Source organism: Ochotona curzoniae, unplaced genomic scaffold (assembly GCF_017591425.1).
Source record: "Ochotona curzoniae isolate NIBS_2020 unplaced genomic scaffold, NIBS_Ocur_1.0 contig_899, whole genome shotgun sequence".
NCBI classification, from domain to species: domain Eukaryota; kingdom Metazoa; phylum Chordata; class Mammalia; order Lagomorpha; family Ochotonidae; genus Ochotona; species Ochotona curzoniae.
Genome location: NW_024466605.1, coordinates 3,574,799 through 3,600,864, shown reverse-complemented (window position 1 = coordinate 3,600,864; position 26,066 = coordinate 3,574,799). Strand labels below are relative to the sequence as shown.

The following is a 26,066-nucleotide window of genomic DNA, read 5'->3' as shown; positions in this document are numbered from 1 at the left end:
TATGTAGTTTTGTTGATTGCCTGGAGGAGTCTGACATTATCTGTTGAGCAGGGATTAATGAAAGTATGATTTGGAAGACATGTCTATACTCACCTTAGATTATTAGCTTCTGTCTCATCTCCACTGCCACTGTCGAAGTCCTCATTATACAGGCTTCCTCCTTGGGAATCATGTGAATATACCTCTGATTTTACTTGGCATAATTATTAATAGAATTTCTTCTTCTATGTCTCAAATGAATCTCCATTTGGACAATAATTCATGTTCACTCTACTTTGGAGTGTCCTTGCTTTTAGAATATCTTAACACCATTCTTTAATCCCCTCATTGAGAGTATAGGGAAGTATTGAGAGATACTTGGAGGAAATCTTGGCAAGAGCTCTCTCTCTCTCTTTCTCTCCCTCCCTCCTTCCCTCCCTCCCTCCCCCCTTCCCTGCCTCCTTCCTTCTCTCCCCTTCTTTCCCTCCCTCCCCTCCCCTCCCTCCCCTTCCCTCCCTCCTTCTCTCCCCCTCTCTCCCTCCCTCCATCTGTGTGTGTGCGTAACACAAGGTCAAGGTGATGAGGGAGTAGAAGGTAATTCTCAGAGCTCTGGCTTGGGAAGCAATGATTAATTAGTAGAGAAAGACTTACCAGCTGAAGGTCAGTGGAGTGTTTGATAATAGTTGTTCTGGAAACAACTTTGGATATCTTTTCAGGGATTAAACACGCTTATTTCACTTAGAAGAAAAAGGTTGGGATACAATGGGTAATAAATAAGAGGAAAAAGTAATATTTATAACCAAGAGCAAGAAGCAGCTGAAGGATCAAACTCCTACCGAAAGCTTTTGGTCTGAGTGTGTAGCAGGAGTTTTGCCCTCCAGTGAGACACCACGAATCTGGGCTTTGACTGGGCCAAGCAGCTTTGCTGAAAGTGAAATCTGCTTTCGTTGAACTTCTACTTCACCAAGTAAGACCTTGCCAGCCCTGGGGGCCCGTTGGACTGTTAACAGACATACCTTTTCAGAAAATGTACAACCACACACCTTGGCATTGATGACCTGATGGAGTGAGGAGAAACAGGGATTCAGATAAGTTTGGCTACCATCCCCATTGTCAATAGCCCATATGACCTAGAACAAATCTTTCTGTGTGTTTTAGCATCTACAAATGGTAATATATTATTAATCGTATGCCGAAAATTTCATGAGGACAAAATTACTTTGTAGCTAAGAAGTTCAGGGCATGCTGCCAAATGGAACTTAAATGCTATAAATATATAGCTTAAAAATCCTTGGTTTTTTTTTTTTCAATTTCACAGATATTTTCAGATGTGACTTGGCATTTGATTTAAACTGTGTTCCAGTGATGCAGGGTTCTCCCCCTTTTTCTACTACATCTGCAGGCTCAAAAGAATTATTAGTTCAATCACAGCAAGGCTGTTTGCAGTTACCTTTAAAATCCAAGGCCTTAGGAAGATAAAAAGAACACCCTGTCTCATCTCCTCTGATCCAACCTTCAGTGTACATTGTTAACTGTGAACAATGGACTCTAGGTAGGCTGGTGTTCGGGGTATTCAGGACTACATTGGTTGGGTCTTGGTGCTGTCATCTTGGCCAGGATTTTCCTTCTAATGATGGAGGTGAAAGAATAGTGTGTGTTTATCACCGTGTCTGTCCCGTGCTCAGTGATGGTGCCAACTGATGTCTTAAGTCAGTTTTGGAGATTTTTTTTCTGTAAGAATAAAACTGGTGGCCCATGCCTACCCCTTCTAACAGATTTGGTGCTCATTAGCCATACAGCAGGTACAGGGAATGGTGAAGAAAAGTACTTCCCATATAATAAAAAGAGGGGTTCCTTTAGCTTAATGCAGGGGGAGTCAATTGCTGCTAGTTGAGAAATGCATTAATTCTTTCAGGCTAGGAGTGTCGTGCAGTGTAATACATGGGGAAATTTATCAAAGGATGTCTTGATGGCCTAGAAGGGTAAATGTACCTTTCATGGAAGATTGTACTCTTTTCCCCCGTGAAATCACAATGATTTCTTCACAAAGTCATTTAAGCTAGAATAGAATGCCATCTCTCCCTGCCACCCCCAGAGTAAGAGGAAATAGTAAAAAGAGAAAGGGAGGACCAAGAATTCTTTTATAGTCCTTTTAAATACTGCCTTTTGCACTGAGAATTGGGCCATGCTGGACTCTGACTGTCCTTCTGATCACCCCCTTGATCCACAAGCATTCACACAGGAATCAAAATGATCATCTTAAAACATCCACGGGAAGTCCATGTGAGCTCACAATAGGAAGTGATGAATGTAGTCCAGAGGAGTCTTTAATTAAGATTCCCTAGACTAGTTAACAATGACTGCGACTATTGTTAATTGATCTGATGGAAGCCATCCCTTCATTCCATCAGGGAAAAGTCACTGGCCCATGAGATGAACTGCATGTTGAAAAGAAATACTCAACCTGTAATTATTTTTTTTGTACATGCCATTGCTTTTATGTCCCAGGCTAGATTAGAAATAATCTGTCCTAGTAAGATTGTTCATATATTTCAACCTTTCTGCTTCACTTGGTTACAACCTCATAAACATACCAAAAGAAGGTATCAGTCCACATGGAGGTTGTTTCCAGCTCTGCCTCCCCTCACTCCCACTTCTTCTTTTTTTCTCCTATTTAGTCATTTATTTTAATGAGTTACAGAGGTGATCTTCCACCTGCTGATTCACTCCCAAGATGACTGCAACAGCCAGCACTGGGGCAGGCTGAAGCCAGAAGCCAAGAGTTGCAACCAGTCTCACTCAGGAGGCAGGAGCTCAAACACTTAAGCCATCTCCTGATGCTTTTTCTAGGCTAGTATCAGGGAGCTGGACCAGAGGTGGAGCAGTTGGGACATGCAACAGTGCCCGTACTAGAATGCCACACCATAGATACTACTGGCCACACCATAACAGGAATCCCTGCTATCATCCTTTCTAAGACAATCCACACCCTCCTTTAAAACCTGAAAAGCCAGGGCCACTTTTGTGGTCAGTAAATTAAACAGCTAGTTATAATGCCTGTATCCCATATGAGCGTATCTTTAAGTCCTGGCTGCTCTGCTTCTAATCCAACTCACTGCTGATGTGCCTAGTGAAGCAACAGCAGCAGATTGTCCAGGTCCTTAGGCTCCCCACATGGGAGGATGCAGACAGAGCTCCAGGCTCCTGATTTTGTTGCAGCTCTTTAGAGAGTGAATCAATACGTTGAAGATCTCAATCTCCCTCACCCTTGCTCTCATTTTTCTTCAAAATAATCAATCAAAGGCAGCAGAGGGGTGCCTAGTCACGAAAACTTCATAATAAGCTAAAACATGACATCCTAAAGAGGTCCATAGCCCATGAATTTATAGTTTCCCATGGAAAAAGAGACCTTGTAGGTGTGAAGAAGGCTTAAGATCCTAAAAGCAGAAATTATTCCGAATTAGGCAAAATTCAGGAGTGTCAGGCTTGAGAGATGGGTTTGGTTGGGGGACATCGTGTTGGCTTGAAGGGAGACAGAACCTGCAGCTGTGAAATACAGGTAGTCTTGAGAAGCTGAAAAGGGCAAAGGAGTGGCAAGGAGAAGCACAGCCCTGCTGACCGTTCCTTCTAGGTCTGAGATACCCCAGCTAAACAGAGATGGAAGCCAACAAGTCCCGAGCCTCTATGGTGATCACTCCAGATACTTCCCATCTCTGCTTTCCCAACGCTTTTGCCAATGACTCTTCCACACACTGTAAGTTCTCACGCCAAAACTGAACTGGGAGCATCTTTGGAGAATACATGCCAAAGAGAATATTCTTTGTTCCTTCCCCTCCCCATCCTACTGCCACCACTTACAGAGCAGTGGATTCTATTTGAAGCTGTGCCTCAAAGTGAACATCGAACAAGCCACTCTACCCTGTGCTGTGCAAGCATGAAGTGACTCTAGGAGATAGGATTTATATTTCTTTCAGAGAAAGCTGTTCTCCCCGTTGAAATGTGAATGAATAAGCAGCTCAGCAGATAACAGAAAATGTCACAGCAGCTTGATGCCTAGATCCCATATTCTCCTCTTGTGCACTCATATTCTGAGAGAGCCCTCATTTCCCTTCTGAAAAACAAGCCCAACACTGCATGCAAGATGAGTCTGAAATTGTGTCTAGGAACTGGTGATTTACACAAGATTTGTGATCCCTTTAGTATATTAATTGGTAAACACTCTATGAATGTGTGTGTAAACTAAAGCCAGTTAACATATGCAAGCAGCTTAATCTCTCAGTATGGTGCTGCTCACATTTCAGCAAATTCAGAACCTCCTAGCACTGTGTATGCCTTTCCTCTCCCTGCCCCAACCCCCTTGGCACCATCTCTGCTTTCTGTGATCCTATTTTTGATAGGGTGATCCAGATCTTTAAGCTTGCTAATAGTCATGCCATATGTGTCTCTCTGCAGTGAATTGCACTTGTTGCCTGTTGTAATCCACTGTTCTAAATGCTCCATTCCCTGCCCCAGTGAATAGGATATAACGACTTGATGTGCTATCACATTATTTCTAGTTGCTGCTAATCAATACTCCCTCACCCCCGCAATCTGACGTCTCTGCTTATTAATATATGTGAAACATAGATAAAGGAGGTGTGCCAACAGTCCCTGAACATTGAACTTTCCATCTCCGTATCATCTAGCAAAAACTTCAGATTGAGTATTTATGCTTGGCTGCCATCCACATTCTATTTGGGAAGGCTATTCTGTTCTGCCTAGACCACCAAGCCTTTACTGCAGGGTGTTACTTGGGACATTTTCTTAAAAACTACACAACTTTCTCAAACATTAGTGTCAAGGTCGTATTTCAGGTAAGGGATGCAAGGAAAAAAATGCTGGTTCCTGGATCTTATCCCAGAAACACCAGCCAAAGCCCAGGAATATTGGGTTAAATAAGCAGTCCATGCCATTCAGACCGACATTGCAACTTTAGAGCCACTCACAGAAAAGAGGAGTGTGTATGACAGAGATTCTGTTCACGTTCATCCTGGGTTTTCCATTTTTATCTTCATTCCCTAGTCCCTCTTACAGTCTGTCTTCTGAAACTATATATATATCAATTACCAGAATTAAAATCAGCAGGACACATAAACCCAGTGTGGGGACTGACTGGGGGAAAGCCTGCTTTAAAAAGATCCCAAGATGGGCATGATGGTGTCCTGGGTTAAGTCATTGCCAAGCATGCCTGTATCCCCTATTGAGGTGCTTGTTCTAGACCCAGATACTCTTTATAAATCAGTTCCTGGTTAATGTACCTAGGAAATAGCAGATGTTTGCTCAAGAACTTGAGTCTCTGTTACCCACTTGGGAGACCCAGATTGAGTTCCTGTACCCTCAAATTTTTTTGTTGTTGTTGTTCAACCCAGCCTGGCTATTGCAACCACTTGAGAAGTGAGCCAGTGGATAAGATCAATGAATCAATCTCTCTCAAATACATAAATACATTTTAAAGGGAGTGATAGGACTGGGGGAGCTCAGCTGTCCTAGAAATTCTACAAAGTAATTTTCTCAAGGTTTATCAGAAATTCTTGGGCAGAGGCAGGCAAGTGTCCGATTCAAAGAAAGCAACAGAAATAGTTAATCCTGAAAGTCTGGTTTCTTTCCACAGCAATTTAAACACTCTAAGTCAAAATAAGAAAATTTTAATGAAAGAAAAAAAACAGTAACACTTAAAACTCTGTTTTGTTAAAGAACTGTAGGAGGCTGGATCTACCTCCTATTCTGAGCTCTTATTTTAAGACTACAGCTTCCATCTACCTGCCTTTTATGTCTATTCTATTAAAATATGACTTAATTATGTATTGACTCCAGGCCTGATATAGCAAAGCTATCATTACTCTCCTGCCTGGGCCCCAGAATGAGACTGAGTGAAGGTGATCAAACCTGCATTAATCTCTAACACAGACCATCAGGAGCAAAGGAGGGAATGGTAATTACCCAGCGTCCCATTGCAGACAACAGCAACAATGAAAAACCTCATCTCTAAACCTGAAACGTGTTGTTGTGCTGGAAGAAAATGACATGTTACAAGCCTACCATCAGGTCAAGAAATATTGAGTGCAAAAAGGCAAAATGCACAAGGAGACAGCCCTAAGCTGCCAAGGTTAGCAGTTGCTGCCTTGGGCTGCCCTGCTTCAGCCTAACCCTCTGTGTCCCTTGCTGCACGGACAGGTACTGTGGATCAGCAGTCAGTGGCCATGTGATGTGCTTTGCACCCTCACTGGCAGCAGCTCCATCCCCCTCTAGTGCACATGTCCTTCAGTGGTCAGTGGCCCTACAAATTGTACTGTAAGAATGCTTGAAAAAAATTTCCCAGAGTCATCTTTATTTCATTTAAATTTTCATTGAGAGAGCTCACTCCCCAATGACTTCAACAGCCAGGAATGGATCAGTCCATAGCCAGAATACTGGAAATCCCTCTGGGTCTCCCATTGGGTTGCAGGAAACCAAGTCTTTCAGCCATCACCTGGGGTTTGTCCACATGCACTGGCAGGGAGCCAGATCAGAAGTGGAGTAGCCAGGATTTTAACTGTATCTCATATGGAATGACAGTGTTGCAGTCCACAGCTTAACTTGCTGTGCCAAAATTCTAGCCCATTTCTTTCATTTGACACAGTTTTATACTGAAGGAAATGTTGTGCAAATAACATACAGCATTCTCAACCATCCTAAGCAATGTCATTGTTTTACTATATTTTCTGTATTTTTTTCCTATTTGTGAGTATTGGCACATAAACAAATGAATAGGTTGTTCAGCCACGTGAACAAGATGTCCCTTTGTCCCAGATACCTTAATGTGTATGTATTTTCCCAAATAACAGATCCTCTTATATGATCACAGCACAAAACAAACAAGTTAGCATAGCTCAATCATGGTCACCTCAGCACAGGCATCCTTCTATGTTGGACCTGTTGTCAGAGTCATGTTCCTTTTATGCAAATGAAAATTCCAGCTTCATTTATGCCAGTCTGTTGTCTTGTTTCTTTGGTCCTTTAATCAGAAGCAGTCCATGAGTCTGTTTTGAGACAGTTTGAGTACTGGTTAGCTATTTCACAGAATGTCCTTCAGTCTATGGTTGGCTGATGTTTCTTTGCATGATTTGTGTGGTACACTGTGAAAGGAAACTCACAGTGAATGTCAGCTTCTGTTTGCCAAGGAACTTTCAAAATTCAGGCTATCAGAAGTCAAGGTTTTCCCTTATTTTTGCCTTTTATAATGAGGAAGCACCTTCTGGGAAGATACACTGAGATCATGTAAATTATTCTGTGTTACTCTTAAAATTTTCACTCAAAACATTCACTTATGACTCTTTACTGTATCAAGGCAATTGCCAAATAGTAACGTGTTTTATATTAACTGATTGCTATGTGGTAGACTTCTACATTTACAGCTGGTTTTCCATTGTAGTGAAGAGCTTTCTAATTCATTCATGCCAATATTTTCTGCATTCTTCTATTACTTAATAAATTACAAGCCACTTATAAGCCTGTACTACCAATATTTGATGCTGAAATTGTTAGATTTGATCAGTAAGAATCCTCAAGCTTTTCCATATGCCCTTATCACCAAATATTTTTTGAGTGCTTAAAATAAGCATCTATCAAGCATTGAGAACCCAATGATGCTCACAACAGGAATAAGAATCGAAGAACCATGACATTTACATTCTAGTTGTAGGAGACCAAACAAAAATAGTTAAGTAAATGGGTTAGCACATTAGGAAGCATTATGCGCTGAGGAGAAAAAGCAAAGCAAAGATTTGGTATAGGGAATGTTGCAATTACCCAAGTGTGATCAGGGAAAACTACATTAGGTGGAGTCATTTGAGCAAGTATCTGAAGAGCTTAAAGGAGCTAAATCCTGTTCATGGGGGGAGGGAAGCAGCACCTTGCACAGCAGGGGTAGCAGCAGTTCCTTGAGTAGGAACAACTGGCATTTTTAGCAAGATCACTCATATTGCTGAGTTGGAGGATGGAGTGCAGAAGCAAGCACAGAAGCATGAGGTTATCTTTGCCAAGGTGCATTAAATTCCCATGACGCACATTACTAAGGTTTTGAAATTTGTGGTCAAGTGTGCATCCATACCGTGGGATCAACTAGCCATGTAAGAAAACAGCATTCCTATATAAATAAAAGCTAGCTCTCTAAGTATTGATCTTTTTTGAGCCACACACAATATTGTAACTGTACGTACAGTATATCCCCTTATCCACTCGCTTTCTGTGGTTTCAGTTGCCTTCAGTCAATTTTGGCTTGAAATATTAAGTGAAAAATCCCAGAAATAAATAAATCATATGGTTTAAGTTTGTAGAGTTCTCAGTAATAAGATGAAATCTCATCCAATTGCATTCCATCGTGTCTGGAACATCAGTTGATGCTTTGTCCAGGGTGTCCACACTGTTACATGCTATCCGTGCAGTTGTCTGCTGTAGTTGTCTGTCAAACGCACTGTTGCGTCATCCCAGTGATGGTTGAACAGTCCTGATATACTAGTCTAACACTAAATCACAATCTCATTTCTAGGCTTTAAATCATCTTGCATCATCACAAAAGGACTATAGTTCAGAAAGGCATGTTGAGAAAGAAACCACATTTGTGTAACAATTCATGATGGCCATTTTTCTAGTAAATTTTACTGCTAATCTCTTGATGTGACTGGTTTATAAATCAATCTTTATCCTATGTCTGTACATGTAAGAAAAAACATATCAGGATATTTCAAGATAGTCATGAAAATGATATCAAGTTGTAAGTTTCTGTGTGCAAAAAAAGAAATGGAAAAACCTTGCATATTTTTAAAATAATGCTCATCTTGCATGAATTTTTGGAGGACCCCTTAACGCATATGTAGTCTTTGGTCCCCCCATTCATGGATCCCGACATCTAGTGGGAGTCCTGGAAAGTTCTCTCCATGTATAAGAGGTGGACTGTGTGTATGCACCCAGGTGCGTACAGATGGATAGATCTCAGTGAGAAAGCGCTCCATATCCTGTGAAATAAGGCTTTTTGCATTTGCAACAGTCACACTAGAGTTTATGGTACACTGAACTAATTCATATTACACTTCTGAAATCTCTGCTGTTACTAATTTTTAGCTCGCAACCATTTTAGAAAAATGTGTCACCTACTTTTTCACAGCAGGGTTGGCAAGTCCTGCCTAGTCATGCATGATGAAACATGGAAAACACATGCATGCCATCTGTGCTTTCCTGACAAAGGCCTGTGTTTGTCTACCCCTAACTGGAGGCTTCTATCCCTAACCCTCTAGCCTCAGATGTGTTGCTTCTGTATCTGTGACCCCTGTTGGGCTAGGTTTTACCCACGTCTCACCTTGGAATGTCACTAGAGCCAGACATATCCTAATGGCATCAGAGAAGCACAGTCTGCCTGCAGAGGACAGAAAGCTGTGAGAAATAAACACAGTCATTTTGTTGCCTTCACTTTGATTGACTTCGTGGTGACCTTCTGCCGTTAACACCTGCCTCCACAGGTGTACAGAGGGCCTTAATTAATATTTGCCTGTCTCCCTGATTGCGACAGATAGAAGGTGGCAGAAAAGGGCAAATTATTATTATTAATCAGCAAAGAAACAGGGAGATTAAGCTCTCTCACCAGAGAGAGACCTACACCCACAGATTAATTTCATGGTAGACAGATGAGTTGGAAATCTTGAGTCACATGCTCTGCCTGTTCCATTGCCGAAGTCCTATGCCAGGCTCCACCTGATACCAAGCCTCGCAAGCACTGGCTCCAGCGGCTTGTGCTGTGTAAGTTATAAGCGGAAGAAATCTTGCTATTCTCCATGAGTGTGAGAGTTCATCTAATTAGTGAATTTCAGTTCATTTGGCATTAAATAATTCCCTAAATTCCCATATGTTTAAACAATATGTTCAACCAGGGGGATGATTCTCCGAAAGCAATTAAATAGTTCTTTTAGGAGTGCTTGTCATCGGTCACTCATAAGCATCGCTGCCACTTCTGGCTGTGATGAATACAGACAATAATTACGCAGAAATCACTTAACCCTCTCTGATGGCCACTGGCAGGCGTCCACACATGGGCTGCCACTGTGTGCTGGTGACAACACATGTGCGAATGGCACAGCATTTTCCAACCTCAAATGCATCGTTTGTGGCTCTTCAGAGGGAGCCTTTGCTGTTGCTCAGGCAATGCTGTTCCAGTGCCTCTCCTCATTGCTGCACAGCCTACAGTTACATACAACCACACGGCTGCCTCACACACATGCTGCTTGACCAGAAAGAATTACCTCTGTGAAAGACTGGGCTTTGAGGTACCTCCAGTGCTTCCTGGGCAAAGAGGGAAACTGGTGCTGGTCAGGTCTGTTGGAATCTCCTGCAGGGTGCAAGGTCCTGGCACTTGTCCTGCAGATTACTGACATCGAGTTTGAGTGTGGCCATTACTAACTTGAGATAGAGTGGCAGCCTCAGAATTTAAAAACCTGCTAGATGCATTCATGGAAGCACTGCAGATGTGACATGGCACAAAAGATGGCAGCTTTAGAAGTACATGTTAACGTGGCCGAAGTGTTGTTTTCTTCAATCTGGCGCAATGTATTTAAATGTCCACCTAGGTAACGCGAGTGAAAGCTTTGATATGCATAATAATTGTTCAGCTATGAGTCCTAAATTATTTTCTTTGTTACAAGTGAAAATCTAACAAAAAAAAGATCAGATGATTTCTTCATGAACACATATGCAGCTGAGGAAAAATAAGTAGATTTGTAAATTGTTCTAATTGTTGTCCCAGAGAAGCTACCCCGTCTATCTGAGGGGCAAAGATTGAAAAACTAGGAAAATGAGTGCTTCAAAGGGGTTTGGTTGTATATCATCTAAGTTTCACTTTCATGTTTCATGACTTGGCATTTCCGTTGTAAATGGTTCATAATGTAGACAAATCTGAACACAAGATTGGATGACACAAGTTTAAGCTTCAGCCTAAGACAGCAGTGAAAGGGGGATAATCTGTGCATTTGAGCATGCACATTTGCAACTTTCTACTATACTATCGCTGTATAACCCAGGTACTTGTGCATTGGCAGAAAATCAATGCTTTCAAAGCCAGAATAGACACAGCCAATTTTGGGGTGTTTAAGGCATTGTTTTGTGCCATAATAATTTCTTCTATCATTTACTAGCATGAAATTACATCTGTATAAATTATATATGTATATCAATTTGGGGTAAGGATTGGAGGGAGGGGAATCCCAGACTATACAGAATTGTACCATAAAAATCAAAATTTAAAAATTGTAAAAAGAAAAATTATTTCTCTATGTATAAATTGGTATAAATTCCTGCTAGGAATAAGTAAGATCACTAGATCAGTCATCCTGATGTGTAACATCATTGGTAGGAAGGGATTTCAGTAGCATATTTGTGGCCTACAGGTCAGATGACCACAGGTCTCCATTTCTGTCCCATTTTTTCCCAAGAAAGCTTTAACATTTGAGGGATTTGTCTGCCACAGCCTTGCTTGGGAATCAAGGTTTAAGCTCAGGACAAATGCCTGCCCTCCAAACCAGCCCTTCCTGAGGATGGGGCTACCCATAGGGAATCCTGGAGTTGACTCAGTCTGAAGACCACCCCAGGTGAATGAATTCTCAGGCAGGGAGGCTGCCCCTTCTTACCTTCCTCTCCGCCTTTCTCTCCTCCTGCTCCGGGCAGCCTGCAGTCAGATGGATCGGAGGTACTCCTGAGCCCTGAGGTCACCTGTGGCCCTCCAGATATGGTGGTCACCACGCCCTTCGCTCTGACCATCCCGCACTGTGCTGATGTCAGCTCCGAGCACTGGAACATCCACTTAAAGAAGCGAACACAGCAAGGCAAGTGGGAGGTGAGACCCTATTCTTCCTTTAAAAAGAGAAATGAAATTTGTGTTCTTCCTATGAATAGATTTAACCTTAACCTTTCTTTACACAGTGGCTCAGCTGTGAATTTCTGAGCATTTTCCATTTGGGAAGGGTTGATGGCATGTGTTCTGAAACATTCAAAAGCTATTGGATCATTTTTCCATAAAAAAGAAAGAGACGAGGGATAAGCCATACCTTTGTATCTGGTTTTAGAAAGCAGTTGTAATAACCCATGCAGGGTGACGTGCTTACCATCTGTATTGAGTCATATCACTTTCTGTTCCCTAAATCAGTGTTATTCAACTTCGGTGGAGTTTACTCAAGGGGGTTCAAGGTACACAGGGGGCTACAATGTATATTAATGCAGTCAGTGCTTAACATATTTTTGAATTGGTATTAAGCAGTATTAGGGCTTGTTTATATCTCCATGCAGTAATACAGTACAGAAAGACAATCAGGAAACAGATTAAAAATAGAGAATAGAAGCCTAAGAACAAGTGACAGTCACAACAAAGAAAGATTACAGTTGAAACATTTTTACATGAATACTCCCATCTATCTATTAGGAACCCCTTTATGTTTGCATGCAAGCAGATGCATCACTGTTGCAGCACAATGACCTGTTGCACCTAGCCCTGGGATCTGGTTTCTCTCAGGGAACTTCAAGTCAAAGAAGTCAGAGCAAACTTGCATTTCTTTGGGAGAAGAAAAACCCCACATGCTACAGTGGATTACAGTGACTGTGACCAACTATGACTTGAAGCACATCTATTCACCTTATTCCAGAAACATTCTGCTCTTTATATATGCCCCAGTACAATCCACAGGCAACACCATCCTCTGAGAATGAACCACCAGGGGACACACACAGGGGACGTGTATTGGTCTCCTCTTTAGGTGTTCGCTTGCCCTGATCTTCTCCATTCTCATTTTTCTTCTCAACGCTTCCTCACTTCTTTTGCCTCTGAATAGTGTTAGATCTGTGCTCAACCCACCCAGTCAAACATTCTCACATTCTTATCAAGGAGAATGAAATATTCCAGTACATCTTATCCATATCATCTGTTGAATGGCTCTTCTTCAGTGATGTTGGTGGAAAGAAAAAAAGATAAAATGTAGGACAGAACATAAAGATTAAGGATACTGAAGTTTCTGAAACATGCCTTTGTAGTAAAAAAAAACAAAAATCATTAAAGCTAATAATCCACGTTGTTTTTTAAACTTGACATTGAAAATTCTATGCTTTCGTTAATTTATCCAAAGTCCTTTCTGTTATAACACATTAGCAAGCCACTTGCTAACATGTTGAACGTAACCATGTCTTGCATTTTTCAAGTTAGGCAAGCGTTGGACAGAAGAGAAACAGTTAATGTCAGGACAAGTAGGACAATCATACTCTCAAAGTCTTTCTTTATGTCGTTGCAAAGTGACTTTTATAATCACATCTTATACCCCAGATAGTTTAACATTCTTTTCCCCAACAGGAAGTGATGTCAGTGGAGGATGAATCTACATCCTGCTACTGCCTTTTGGATCCCTTTGCATGTCACGTGCTCCTGGACAGCTTTGGGACATACGCCCTCACTGGTGAGCCCATCACAGACTGTGCCGTAAAGCAGCTCAAAGTGGCAGTGTTTGGCTGCATGTCCTGCAATTCGTTGGATTACAATTTGAGAGTTTACTGCGTGGACAACACACCTTGTGCATTCCAGGTCAGCTTTTTCGTATCATTCTTCTGATGGTGTCATGACAGTATGTCATTTCCTAGAGATTGGTGTTAGCAGTAGAGTTGTATTGTTGAGGGTCTCAAGAACGAATCCTCACTCTTGGTTTCACTGGGATGCCATTCCTGAAATAAGAGCTGTGTTAATATGTGTCTAATAATTGCAAGAGAGTTTTGATATGCTTGACACTCAAGGATTAAATTTATGCTTGCGTTAAACATTGAGTACTAAATTGTTAGACTGGCATAGACTGGTATAGAGTCCAGAAAACAGAGATGCATTAGAACAGGAAGAAAAAAATATCTTGAGAATTTCTTCATTTCTTGAGAATGAATCGAGTAGAATACAAAGAGACTCCGTGTCAGCAAGGAAGATGGCACCGGCCACAGGAGCAGAGTTATGTGATGTGCAGAGGACTGTGATAAAATGGCTTGACAACTGCAGGTTATAGTTAGGGACCACCACCTATAAATCAGATGTATGACCAAGCAACCAATATTATGTCCTGCATACATAGTCTATTATTATCAGGCTCCAAGGGCAGAGAGGGATCAAGGTTCCTTTCCATTTTGGGTGATTCTAACCATAGGTTTGTTTTTAAATTAGCTACTCACAGTGTATGAGTTTATTAGTAGCATCAAGGATAAAGCAGACCTTGTAATATGTAAGCTGTGCCCATATACAGATAGCACAGCTCTCCTGAAAACTCTCATTCAAGATTCCTGTTAGTTCAGTCCTAGACCATTGAGTCAACGGTACAAAGCACTTCCCCAGTAATTCGATTTTGAGACACTGAGCTGGAAACCTCATGTTTACCAATAAAATATATGCAGTGACCTAAAATCAAAACATAGGCCAGTAAGATAACACAGAGCCAGTCTTTCTCCTACTTGATCTGTCTCCTCGGTTGCACTGGTTGGTACATAACAGCACAAGGGACCTTTGGCTGTTCTTCTAGAGATGCGTTATTCTGTGAAGAGCTTCAACATCAGACCTTGCCTTGTGATGGCCATATCATACTCCACCCCACTTAACAACACAATTTCTCCAAGATAAATAAACAATAGGTATTTGGTAAATATTGATAATAACAAATGACTAAATAGGAGTGTTTATCTTGGGGTCAATAATTTCACTACCTGTTGTAAAATGCTGCATGACTCCAGTTGGATGTTCAGTAGCTCAACCAGATTTTAATGTTTGAATTAATGGGAGTGGAATTGGATGGTATACAGTCTCTTGGTTCTTATAGGTAACTTGCTGCTGACTCCAATGATCATGAGCAGATCTTTACATACTTACATTGCAACTTCACCCTCCTGTCCAGAATTTTTGTTGTACCATGGTTTTAGTCCTGATACAGAGAGCAGGCAGACAGATACTTGCCTAAGGGGTTTATTCTTAGTGATGTTCAGATCATGTTTTTATTTTTATTGATTGCTGCCAGATTTTAGAACAGTTCATCAGTACACAGACACACAAGCACCATAGTAGAGTTCTCAAAAACAAGCCCTAAACACCCGTTTCCAAACAACTAACCATTCCTGTTGGTCAAATCCCCTTCTTAGTGCTAGGGAAAATGTTTTGCTTCCAATACTGCTACCCCAGTAACTTTAAGAAATGTCTCTAAAAAAGTAAACAAGTTAGCAAATGGCTACAACTTTCCTCCAGGGAAATGGTTTTTAGTGGAAATATTTTGGAAGGTCATTCATTGTCATCTGGTTCCTTCCAGGGATTCTTTCTCTGATTTTATCAGAAAAGGCCGATTTTTACTTTGGGTTTGGATGTATGGATGGATCTGTGATTGACAGGATGTATGTGACAGCTGTCATTAGCAGCAAAGGCCATGCATCCCCTGCAGTTCTAAGAGATCGTCAACCTTGCTTGAATAATTTTTCTGGCCCACAGAAAGATTAAAACCTAACTTGTAGTTTTTTTTCCATTGGAATTTTCTAGCCCAGCAACTACCATTTATTCGTCAGTCATGGACTCTAGCTTTTGTTTCTGAAAGGATCTTGCTTTCTGGATTGTTCCCTTACCTAGTGACCTTCTACACAGACATTTTGACCCTAATACCTCAAGCCATGTGTGTCATGCTGTGGTTTTATGGGTTATATTAGGTGAAAGGATCTATATAGTTATCAACCAACCTAAATAGTTCTGCTGAAAAACAGCTTTAGCAAGAATTCACTCCTTAAGCTGCGGAAAAACTTCAGAGACGAGTGGTAGCTCTCCCCATCTCAGGCAACGTGACCCAAAACATACGATGACAATAGACTTTCTTTAAAGCTCAGATCTCTTTGTTAAAACTAGCACATAGGGCCCGGCGCGGTGGCACAAGTGGTTAAAGGTCCTTGCCTTGCACGCCCGGGATCCCATATGGGTGCCGGTTCTAGTCCCGGCAGCCCCGCTTCCCTTCCAGCTCCCTGCCTGTGGCCTGGGAAAGCAGTCGAGGACGGCCCAAAGCTTTGGGAACCTGCACCCGCGTGGGAGACCTGGAAAGAGGCTCCTGGCTTCGGATTGGCATAGTATCGGCCCGTTGCGCTCACTTGGGGAGTGAATCATCGGAAGGAAGATCTTCCTCTCTGTCTCTCCTCTCTGTATATCCGCCTTTCCAATGAAAAAATAATAAAAATAAATCTTTAAAAAAAAACTAGCACATAGTTTTACATGGAACATTTCTACAGACCAAGCCCATCCAGCATTTGTTTCAGCTTCCACTGTAATCAAACAGTAATGGTGATTAGGAGGCAGATAAAAGCAGAACTATGATAGCAGCTGCTGTCTCTACTCCAGTGACAACTAATACGTGCCCAACTAGGTATGTGCTCTTTACCTAGAGCAAATTAGGTTGAAAGGCTCTGGTTGCAAATCCCAATGGGAAATGGCATCCCCATAAAACACATAAAAGCCCACGCTCTCCCTGAAAGACCTTGCAAGAAAGAAAACAGGGTTTGATATATTTTGTTCAGACTGGGATAGCTTAGAATACTGGTAGCTGTTTCCTTGAATGAAAATAATGTATACTTGGCTGAGACATTATGTGCTGGAATATGCCAGAGAGTGAGTAGAGAGTAAGAGGGGCCAGAATACATATCCTTCTGCTTCCTGCCTCTGTGATTTTGGAATCACTGGAGCCACCAGTTTGTTTGTATGTTTGACATCATCCTTGATAAATTCAAACCAAAGGCTGAGAAATGGTGACACATTTTTGAAGCAGTCATGTTTTAAGACCCTGGTTTTTGTCATTGTGTGTTTTATTACAGAACAACACACACACATACAGCTCAAATAAACCTTGACTTATGGAAAGCAAAAAATTGAGCACTTGGCTTACCTTATTGCAGAGAGAATAGAAAACAAGTAGATTTCTTCCTATTGCCCCCCATGCTCCTATTCAGTACCTCTCAGTTCTCATTACCTACTTGGCATTAATGTGGATTTAGAATCTAATTTCAAAGGATTTCCTCCAGATGTAGCTCTTGTGTTTATCAATAATGCAACCTTGGGAAATATTGTTCACATAGAGCATTTAAAGACAAACACCACAGTGACATAATTTGTGTGTGTGTGTGTGTGTGTGTAGGTTCAAACAGTTTTGTCTCATAAATATGTAAATTTATCCTGCCTGTTGCAGTATCCCTGAAGCACACCTAAATACTGCTGCCTGTCTCATTAAATCAACATAAAGAGCTCAGTGAGTCACAAGGCACAGATTTCTCATGGCCACAGTTTCTAGAATAGGATGCCTTGAAGTCCCCAAAAGTGAGATGAGGAACTAAAGTTCCTTACAAAACCGCCAGCCAGACCCTTCTCCTAGTTTCATTAACTCAAGTATCAACTTCACAGTGAGGCAGAGATTTAGCAAGAGGTAACCTTATCACAGAGGCAGTAGATAGGAAAAGCAGGTGCATGTCTGGCTTCACTCTCAGTAATATCCAGGTGAGTGAGAACCTGGCTGAGGCGTTGGTGTCACTGATTCCCAAAATGGAAAAACATTTAAAAATGCAGCCCCTGAGCCAAAGACGTGACTGGGAAATCTGTGTTAAGTACTACCCATTCTGTTCTCCATGGTTAGTATCCGAAAGCTGTCACTCAGGGATTTATTTATCTTTCATGCTAGTTGTGCCCTTACAAATACACAAATGAAATGACTCCTTCATTACTAATCTTTTCCATTTCAATAATTGATCTGTTGCAGAATAACTATAATTGCTTAATATTTTGTACAAGATTATAGGACATTGTTAATCATTCATAGTCGATTAGTAGAGAAAGAAAAAAAACATGCTAATTGTATTTAACTTTGTGGTCCTAAAGGAGAACTGTTTAACAGCTACCCTTTTCTTCCATAATCGTTACACTGGATAGAAGGTTTTTGAATTCCTAGTATTCTTCATTCTGCATTCTATGACTATGTAGACAGTATCTATGAATACAGAGCAAATATAGACATGATTTATGTCTTTTTAATGCATACACCTTGCCATTAATGATAAACCACTTATGCGACAGAATTAACAGCAGTCTAACCTTGACATGACTCTTGTAAAAAAAAATGCCAAGTCATTCTAAGAGAATGCCAAGGAATTTTAGTAGGAAAGACTCACTCAGGGTTCATAGTCCAGCCTTAGTTCTGTCCCTAACCATGTAGCTTCAGGAAAATGAGCTTCCTTCTGGGGCTTCCATGTTTTTGTCGGTAAATAAGAGCTTTAATGAGCTAAATCTTCATTAAGTTCCCTTCTAGTACAATAATTCCATGTGGTTTCTAAACCATAAATTAGCCTGGCACTGCGCTAAGTAATACATGATCTCCAATAAGTTACTTCATCTCCTGGTATCAGGTGGCTTCCCTAGGAATTACACTGAGTTAGATTTAAAGAAAAGGAGTATTCTTTGGAGAGTCTAATTCAAATATACTTAGAAGAGTCAACACAGTTATTATACTGTGGCTTTAATATGGTTTTAATAAACCCCATTTCTTATGAGTACCTGTTTCTAATCTTGTACCATAATTGCAAAAGGAGATTAACATATTCTCATGATAATTATTTAGTGTGTCTATAAATAAACTCAGGTAAGGTACTAAAACCAAAAAAAAAAAAAAAGTATAATTCACCAAAGACTACATGCAACAGTTGTTGGAATTATATACCCCCCATCTTCATTTTGCAAGAATAGTACCCTTTAGAGTGTATGTAGCACCCAGGAGATTCTTATGTATGTCAGTATTACTCCAGAATAAAATGAATGACAATTTCAGCATCATAATCATCAACCCCAGCTGCACACTTGGCACCTGCCTTTATCTCCCCTCCATTTGGCCATCTTGCATTGGTGCATTGGCTGCTTCCTACCAAGAATGACTTCTTCCTCCTCCCCTAGGAGCAACCTCTGTATTGATTATCAAGTTCAAATAGAGTCTCCCCTCCTCTGTTAGTCCCTCCACTTTCCTCTGGCCACTCCTTTAAGGTTTATAGGTACTGTAACAATCTAGGGGTTTTGTTACACTATTAAGCCTGCTCTGCCACTCTCCCTGCACCACAACCCAAATTGGCACATTTCAGCCAGCTCCATATCCCTCTGAGTCTGAATGCTTGACACTTAGACAAGCCCAAAAGAAGGAATCCGTGGGCAGCACCTGCAAAAAGACTACTATCTCACCCAAGTAAACACTGAGAATGGATTCCATTCCAGCTCGGACACTTTCCTTCTCTTGTACTCAGTAGACGGTTGCTACCAGCTACTGCGCGATTACGTCCAACAGGAAATTTACAATCTAGCACTGACCATGTGTTGGAATTTAACTGAAATTAGACACATCGGCTCCAGGATCCCAGCAGCTGCAGTGCAAGCGCACTAGCAGCCACTCAACTACCACTTTTTCATCATGTGAAAAACAGTTCCACCATCCCAGAGTTAAATGCTTACCCAAGAATCCCAAGAAACAAGCCCTCCCAGGTAGGGCAAAGAGATGGACAAATCCACATTGGATCTGAATCATTCCTTTCCCCTGCTAGTTAATGGGTACAAGTAGGAGAGGAGTTGAGTGGCCTTTCCTTTGAAATGTTTAGAATTGTTTCACTAATGTCATTCCAATTTAAGCCTCAAAATGAAGTAGCTTGCCAAGTGGCTATTACTGGTTTTTAATTGAAATGCAAGTTGTGCTGTATTTCTAAACTCTTTCTCATTACTTCTCACCACCCTTTATTTTTAAACTCTGGAAATGCTATAGGGCATAAAGAATTTGAGCTTTTGTATTTTTTTTAATTTGCACTGCAAGGAAAGTATAAGCCAATTAATGGTGATCTTAAACATAGATTTAGGGTGATTGCTTCTCTCTAGTCACAATGGAAGTCTTAGCCCACAGTGTGTAACATTTTAAATAATATATATTTGTCCCATTATTTTATTTATCTCTACAATACACTTGTAAGCACCACCATTTTAAAGCCAATTAAAGGTATTAAATAGAATTATCAGAATCTCTCAGTAAAAGATGCAGAGGTGTCTATCCCAGAAAACTTCGTTTTTGATCTTGAGTTAACTAAACAGCAACTTATTTTGTCTTCTTTTGGTATGATGACCAATGTGACTGTTACTACAAAATAAGCATGATGCCTATATTCTGGAACATTTGAGTCAGAGGAATAAATATCAGAGGTCTCCCCTTGTGCCGCAGTGCATTAAGCTACTGCTTGCAATACAAGCATCCTATTATGGCATGGCATTTGGAACTCAACAGTAGCTTAATCTGGAAGCAGGGATGATGTTTTCAAGAATAGTACCATAAAAGCTTAAGCAACACAAATTATAACGAACCGCCATTGCTCCAGAACATGTCCGTTTTACAAATATTTGTTTTCATTTGCAAGTCAGAGTTACAGGGAGAGAAAGACAGAGAAAGGTCTTTCATTTGCTGGTTCACTCCTAAATGGCCTCAATAGCCAGCACTGAGCCAATCTGGAGTCAGGAGTTTTTTCCAGGTTTCCTACGTGGGTCCCAAAGACTTGAACTATTTTCTTCTCCTTCCCCAGGCCATGAGCAGGAAGCTGGATCTGAAGTGGAGCTTCCAGGATTCAGAGCAGTGCCCTGAAGGGAATGCTGGCACTGTAGGCAGAGGCTTAACCTACTATGCCATGCCCCTCGCCATATCCTTTTATCTAAGCAATGTTCTGGTGTTAGTCTTGAACCTTGAAAGGGGTTTGGAAGATGTTCATGACAGATGGCCTAATAGATGGTTTGTCCCTCCTCAGGGACTCCTGGTAGGGGACACCTGCTTCCCCAGTGAGGGTGTCGGAAACACTGGCTGCCTCACAATGGTCCCTGTCTACTTTTTCCTTTCTTGCAGGAAGTGGTTTCCGATGAGAGGCATCAAGGTGGGCAGCTCCTGGAGGAACCAAAGTTGCTGCATTTCAAAGGGAACACCTTTAGCCTGCAAATCTCCGTGTTGGATATCCCACCCTTCCTCTGGAGAATTAAACCATTCACTGCCTGCCAGGTACCAGCCACATGGGTCTCCCAACACCATCCACTATGCCTCACCCAGCAAATGTGGTCAGAAATCTGACCAAGGTCCTCAAATGTCCTCTGTCAGAGGCCGAAGCTTATCTCAGAACTGTCCTGGAGTATGGGCTACACACTGTCACAAAGCCACGCATTTCTAACAGAGGGGAAGTCAGGTGCTTGCTAGTCGGGGAACGTGGCATTGTTCCTCTCTGCTGTGAGAGTTGTTGCTCAGTGCAGGTGGAAGATGGCTCAGCTAAAATCCTAAAGGCAACGTATGTCTATGGTTGGTCTTCACTGGAATCATTTTGTTATGAGTCATTGTCGTAATGCTAGCCAGCAATGAATTAACTGTATGTTTAGGGAGATAGTTCTTGAAGGTCATGGGTGTTGGAGCTGTGGCCAGGAGGATATGAATATGAGATATTTATCCTTTCATGTTGGGGACGAGATCCTCAAAAAGTTCATGACAAATGTGTTACATTTTTTTAAAAGTAGACATGGATCTTAATTTTATACCAAGATATAGAATTATAAACAGATTCTAAAGAGTATCTTTTCTCTGCTTTTCAATTTGTAATTTCCTCTTTTTAATCTACTTGGAAACCCAGCACCTCAGAAAGTTTGGGAAGGTGGGGGTAGGTGTTGTGGCACAGTGGCTTAACTCTCTACTTGCAACATACATGGGAAGGAGGGGTCATCCCTTCTCAGAGGGCAGGTCCGAGGCCTGGCCACTGCTCTTTCGAGTTTAGCTCTCTGCTAATGTGACTGATAAGGCAACAATGAACGACCTGAGTGCTTTGGCCCCTGCCACCCATGGAGGAAGCAAGAGTGGAGTTCTTGTCTCCTGGCTTTGGCATGACTCCACCCTGGCTGTTGCAGCCAAGTGGACATAAATCAATAGATGGAAGACCTTCCTATCTCTCTGTCAATCTGCCTTTCATATGAGTAACAGTGGTTTCCTGGAATGGAATTTGAACAAGTTTAAGAGGCGGCCATTTGGCATGCCTACCTGGTACATCCACATCCCTTATCGGAGTACCTGGATTCAACTTCTCACTCTGCAGCAGTGAAGACTCCAATAACTGAATCCCTGGCACCCACGTGGGAGACCTGCCTTGAGACATTTGCCTTGGCTCTGGGTGGGCATTTGGGGAATAAATCTGCAGATGGGAGCTTACTCTCTCAATCTGTAATTTTCATGTAGAAAAACAAAAACAGAACCCTGAAGTAGGCCTCTAGAAGAATGTTTATTCTGGTACAAAAATAAATTGAGGGGTTAGCATTGTGCTAGAGTCATAAACAAGCCCCTAACTACAATGCTGGCATCCTATATGGACACCTATTAAAACCCTAAAAGTTCCACCTCTGATCCTGAGCCCCACACGTGGGAAAGCAGCAGGGGGTGGGCCCAGTGGTTCGGCCCTGTCACCCACGTAGGAGATCCAGATGGGATTTCTGGTTTCAGCTTTCCACTCTTGATCCAGTCCTGATCCTTCTGAACATTTGGGGAATGAACAAGCATATAGAAAAATCTCTCATTTCTACCATTCTAAATAATAAATCTTTTTGAAAAGTTGAAATCCATGCATAGATTTTTCATACTTTAGATACTTTAAACTACTTGAGGACCTTTTGTATAGCAGGAAAAACCAGTTCAGAACCGCAATGAAAAACGTAACATTTTAAATCAACTTGCCACCAACTTGTCAAAATACTCTACAAGAGTATCTGTACCTTTATATACATGTCTTTCATTGAAGTTTTCTAGAACTATAGTGGTTCTGTCTGGATCATTTTTAAGGACTTTGAATACATGCCTAGAATGATCGCATCTCTTATCAGTTAAAAATACTGCCATCTGTGAACAGCACTGTCACAGTCCGTTGTCTATACCATAATTCATTTATTTCCTTTTTGTTAGAAAGGCAGTTACAGAGAGAACAAGAGACATAGATCTTCCATCTTCTGGTTCACTCCCCACATGGCCATGACAGCCATTGCTGAGCCAATCTGAAGCCAGAAGCCACTTCAGGGTCTCCTACATGGATGCATAGGCCAAAAGGACTTGAGCCACGTTCCCACTGCTTTCCCAGGTCATAAGCAGGCAGCTAGATCAGAAATGGAGCAGCCAGGACTCAGAGTGATGCCCCTGTGGAATGCCGATACTAAAGGTAGAAGTGTAGCCTACTATGCCATGGCACTGGCTCCTATATCATAATTTCTTAACCCAGAGTCATCTGGGTTTTCACCTGCCAGCAGATTTCCTTAACTCCGAGAAGGTTGCTACTGCACTCCCCATCAGTCTGGACTCACGTTGAGCTTCAATTCCATGCTTTTTGTGTCATCCACAGAAGATTGTAGAAAGCTCTGTGGGGTCTTTAACCTTGCTGTCCTCATAATCGTTTTGAAAGCCCTACATGGGATAATCACCTTTCAGAATAAGAACAAGCCACGTCACATTAGTCTTTTTTTTTTTGAAAGATTGAGTTTTATTATTTTATTTTATTGGAAAGGCGGATATACAGAGAGGAGAGACAGAGAGGAAGATCTTCCGTCCGATGATTCACTCCCCAAGTGAGCGCAACAGGCCGATACTATGCCGATCCGAAGCCAGGAGCCTTTCCGGGTCTCCCACGCGGGTGCAGGGTCCCAAAGCTTTGGGCCGTCCTCGACTGCTTTCCCAGGCCACAGGCAGGGAGCTGGATGGGAAGCGGGGCTGCCGGGCTAGAACTGGCGCCCATATGGGATCCTGGGCGTGCAAGGCGAGGACCTTAACCACTGTACCACCGCACCGGGCCCACATTAGCCTTAACTGTACCATGATCATCACACAAATATTGAACCACCAACTCTTTAAACTTCTCAGCTTCAGTTTACAAATGACAAGATTGCTTTTTTTAAAATTTGCTATTATACTTTTCATGCCATGTCAAATTTTGGCACTTCCAGAGGCATCAGGGCACACGTTTTGTGCAGTAGTGAAGTCATTGGTTAGAATTCCCATATCCCATGTCCCAAGTACCTATTCCAAGTCGTGGCTGAGCTTGTAATCTAGCCTCTTACTAATACAGAAACGTCTCACCACCCTTCAAGGCAGAAGAGAAGGACGAAGTGCTTGGGCCCCTTCCATGAATGTGGGAAACTTAGGATTCAGTCTGGCTCAGCTCTCTCTGTTGTGAGCAATTGGGAGTAAACCAGTAGATGGAAAATTAGCATCTCTCCTCTACCTTTCAAATAATGGAAAGAAGCAGTACATCTTTCATACCCCAAAGTCTCTTTGTTTCTTTCACATTCAGCACAATTTCTTATGGAAGACTTTTTCTTTGAAAAAAAAAAAGAATGCATTATTGATAGTATTTAAGATCTAAGACTGTTTTCCTCTGTTGGAAATATTCAAGGTTTCTAGTCCAAATTGGACAGCATGGCATGGTTAAAACAAGCATTGATAAGTATGCACACTTTTTTTGTATTAACATTTATACCTTTTACGGACTTGCTTCCACTGGATCAAATACAACTGACATAGTCCAAGGTAGCCATTAAGTTTAACAATTCAAGATAAAACTTCAGAAGAAAGAACCATTGCTTTGCAGCAACACTTAAGCAATTATTCAAGCACTAGAGACACCTAAGTGAGCCGTGGGCAGGAGGCTAAGTGTCTAGCGCCCTTAGCACAAAGTCAAGGGGATTTGACTGGCGAGAAAACCCAAGCTTTACTGCTGGGATGGGTTGGATGACATGAGGGTTGTGAGCATGTATAAATATTTGCCTGTTGTAATTGAGCATAATTTGAATGAGGTTTAGAAGCCTGAGAAACAATTTAGTTTTCTCTGCATCAGGAGGCTTGCCACTGGGTTTGTGTTTCCACTTCATTTTTCTTACCCCAAATGGCTTTCCGCTCTGTTCATCCTCTCTCCTCACCACCCCACCACCAATTTCCTGGCCCATGTCATCTTTGAAATTCCACAGCTTCAGTGAATACACATTGTGCCCTGCTTAATGGCCATGCTGTGCTTGCTCCGGGCATCGGATACAAGCACTTTGGGGAGGGTTTATATTCAGTCTGCTTGAATCTTATGTTCAGCACCTTGTGTGCTGACAAACTTGGCATGGATAATAGAAAATGGCTGTTCATTAGGACTTAGTGGCTGGGAACTAACAGGGCCTTTTTCTTGTTATCCCAGAGAGCTATTGTGGAGACAAGAAATCACACTCTCCCTGGTATCACTGACAGGTCTTTTCCTTCCACTGGTAAATGTCCAAATCATCTTCCAAGTCAGTGCCCCGATACCCTCTGAGAGCCTTGTCATTCACTTCCCCTTTGTCTAACCTTCAATCATGACTCTAAGAAGCCAACAATGAGGGCACTCCCAAAAGTTCATAGAAAGTGGAATTCTGACTCCCCCACAATTTGGGGTCTTTAATCATTCCTGCCACACAATCAACCTCTAGGAATAAGCAATCATGTTCTCTGTAGGTTACTTAAACCAAAGAGCTACTACATTATGGTTTCCTTGATTCCTTGCTGGCTATAGGATGGAAAACTGTCAAAAAAAAATCAGCTATTTATTTTTTAATCCAGCAAAGCACAAGTTTGGGTTGTCCCATCCCCAAGATGAAAGCAGCCGTCATTTCAATGCGCTTTGATTTTTTGAAAAACTCAAGTGTCTGTCCCTTGCTAGGATGTGATGCTCATTGTTCATTCTCTCCATCTGCTAGGAAGCAAATTCTGATGGGAATCCAAATGAAAACATTTCCAGAACTGTAAACACCTTTAAGTGTGGGGCATGCTGTCCTCCTATATTACTTGTCAAATTCCTCAAATCACTGAGTGGGTTGGTGATTTGGGCTTGGCTGTATTCAATTGTTTTTTGTTGTTGTTGGTTTTGTTTTGTTTGTGGTGGGGGTAGTGCATGAAAACAAAAATGATTGTTCCAAAGCT

General features: G+C 41.7%; 1 protein-coding gene across 1 annotated transcript in view; it reads left to right on the top strand.

The window, feature by feature from the left end:
- UNC5D (unc-5 netrin receptor D) overlaps positions 1-26,066 on the top strand; it is a 525,876-nt gene that overhangs the window by 469,465 nt on the left and 30,345 nt on the right. The window contains exons 12-14 of the mRNA XM_040994252.1: positions 11,707-11,875; positions 13,376-13,603; positions 20,967-21,116. Of these exons, the coding sequence (XP_040850186.1) occupies positions 11,707-11,875; positions 13,376-13,603; positions 20,967-21,116 (547 nt within the window). The remainder of the gene's footprint in view (positions 1-11,706; positions 11,876-13,375; positions 13,604-20,966; positions 21,117-26,066) is intronic.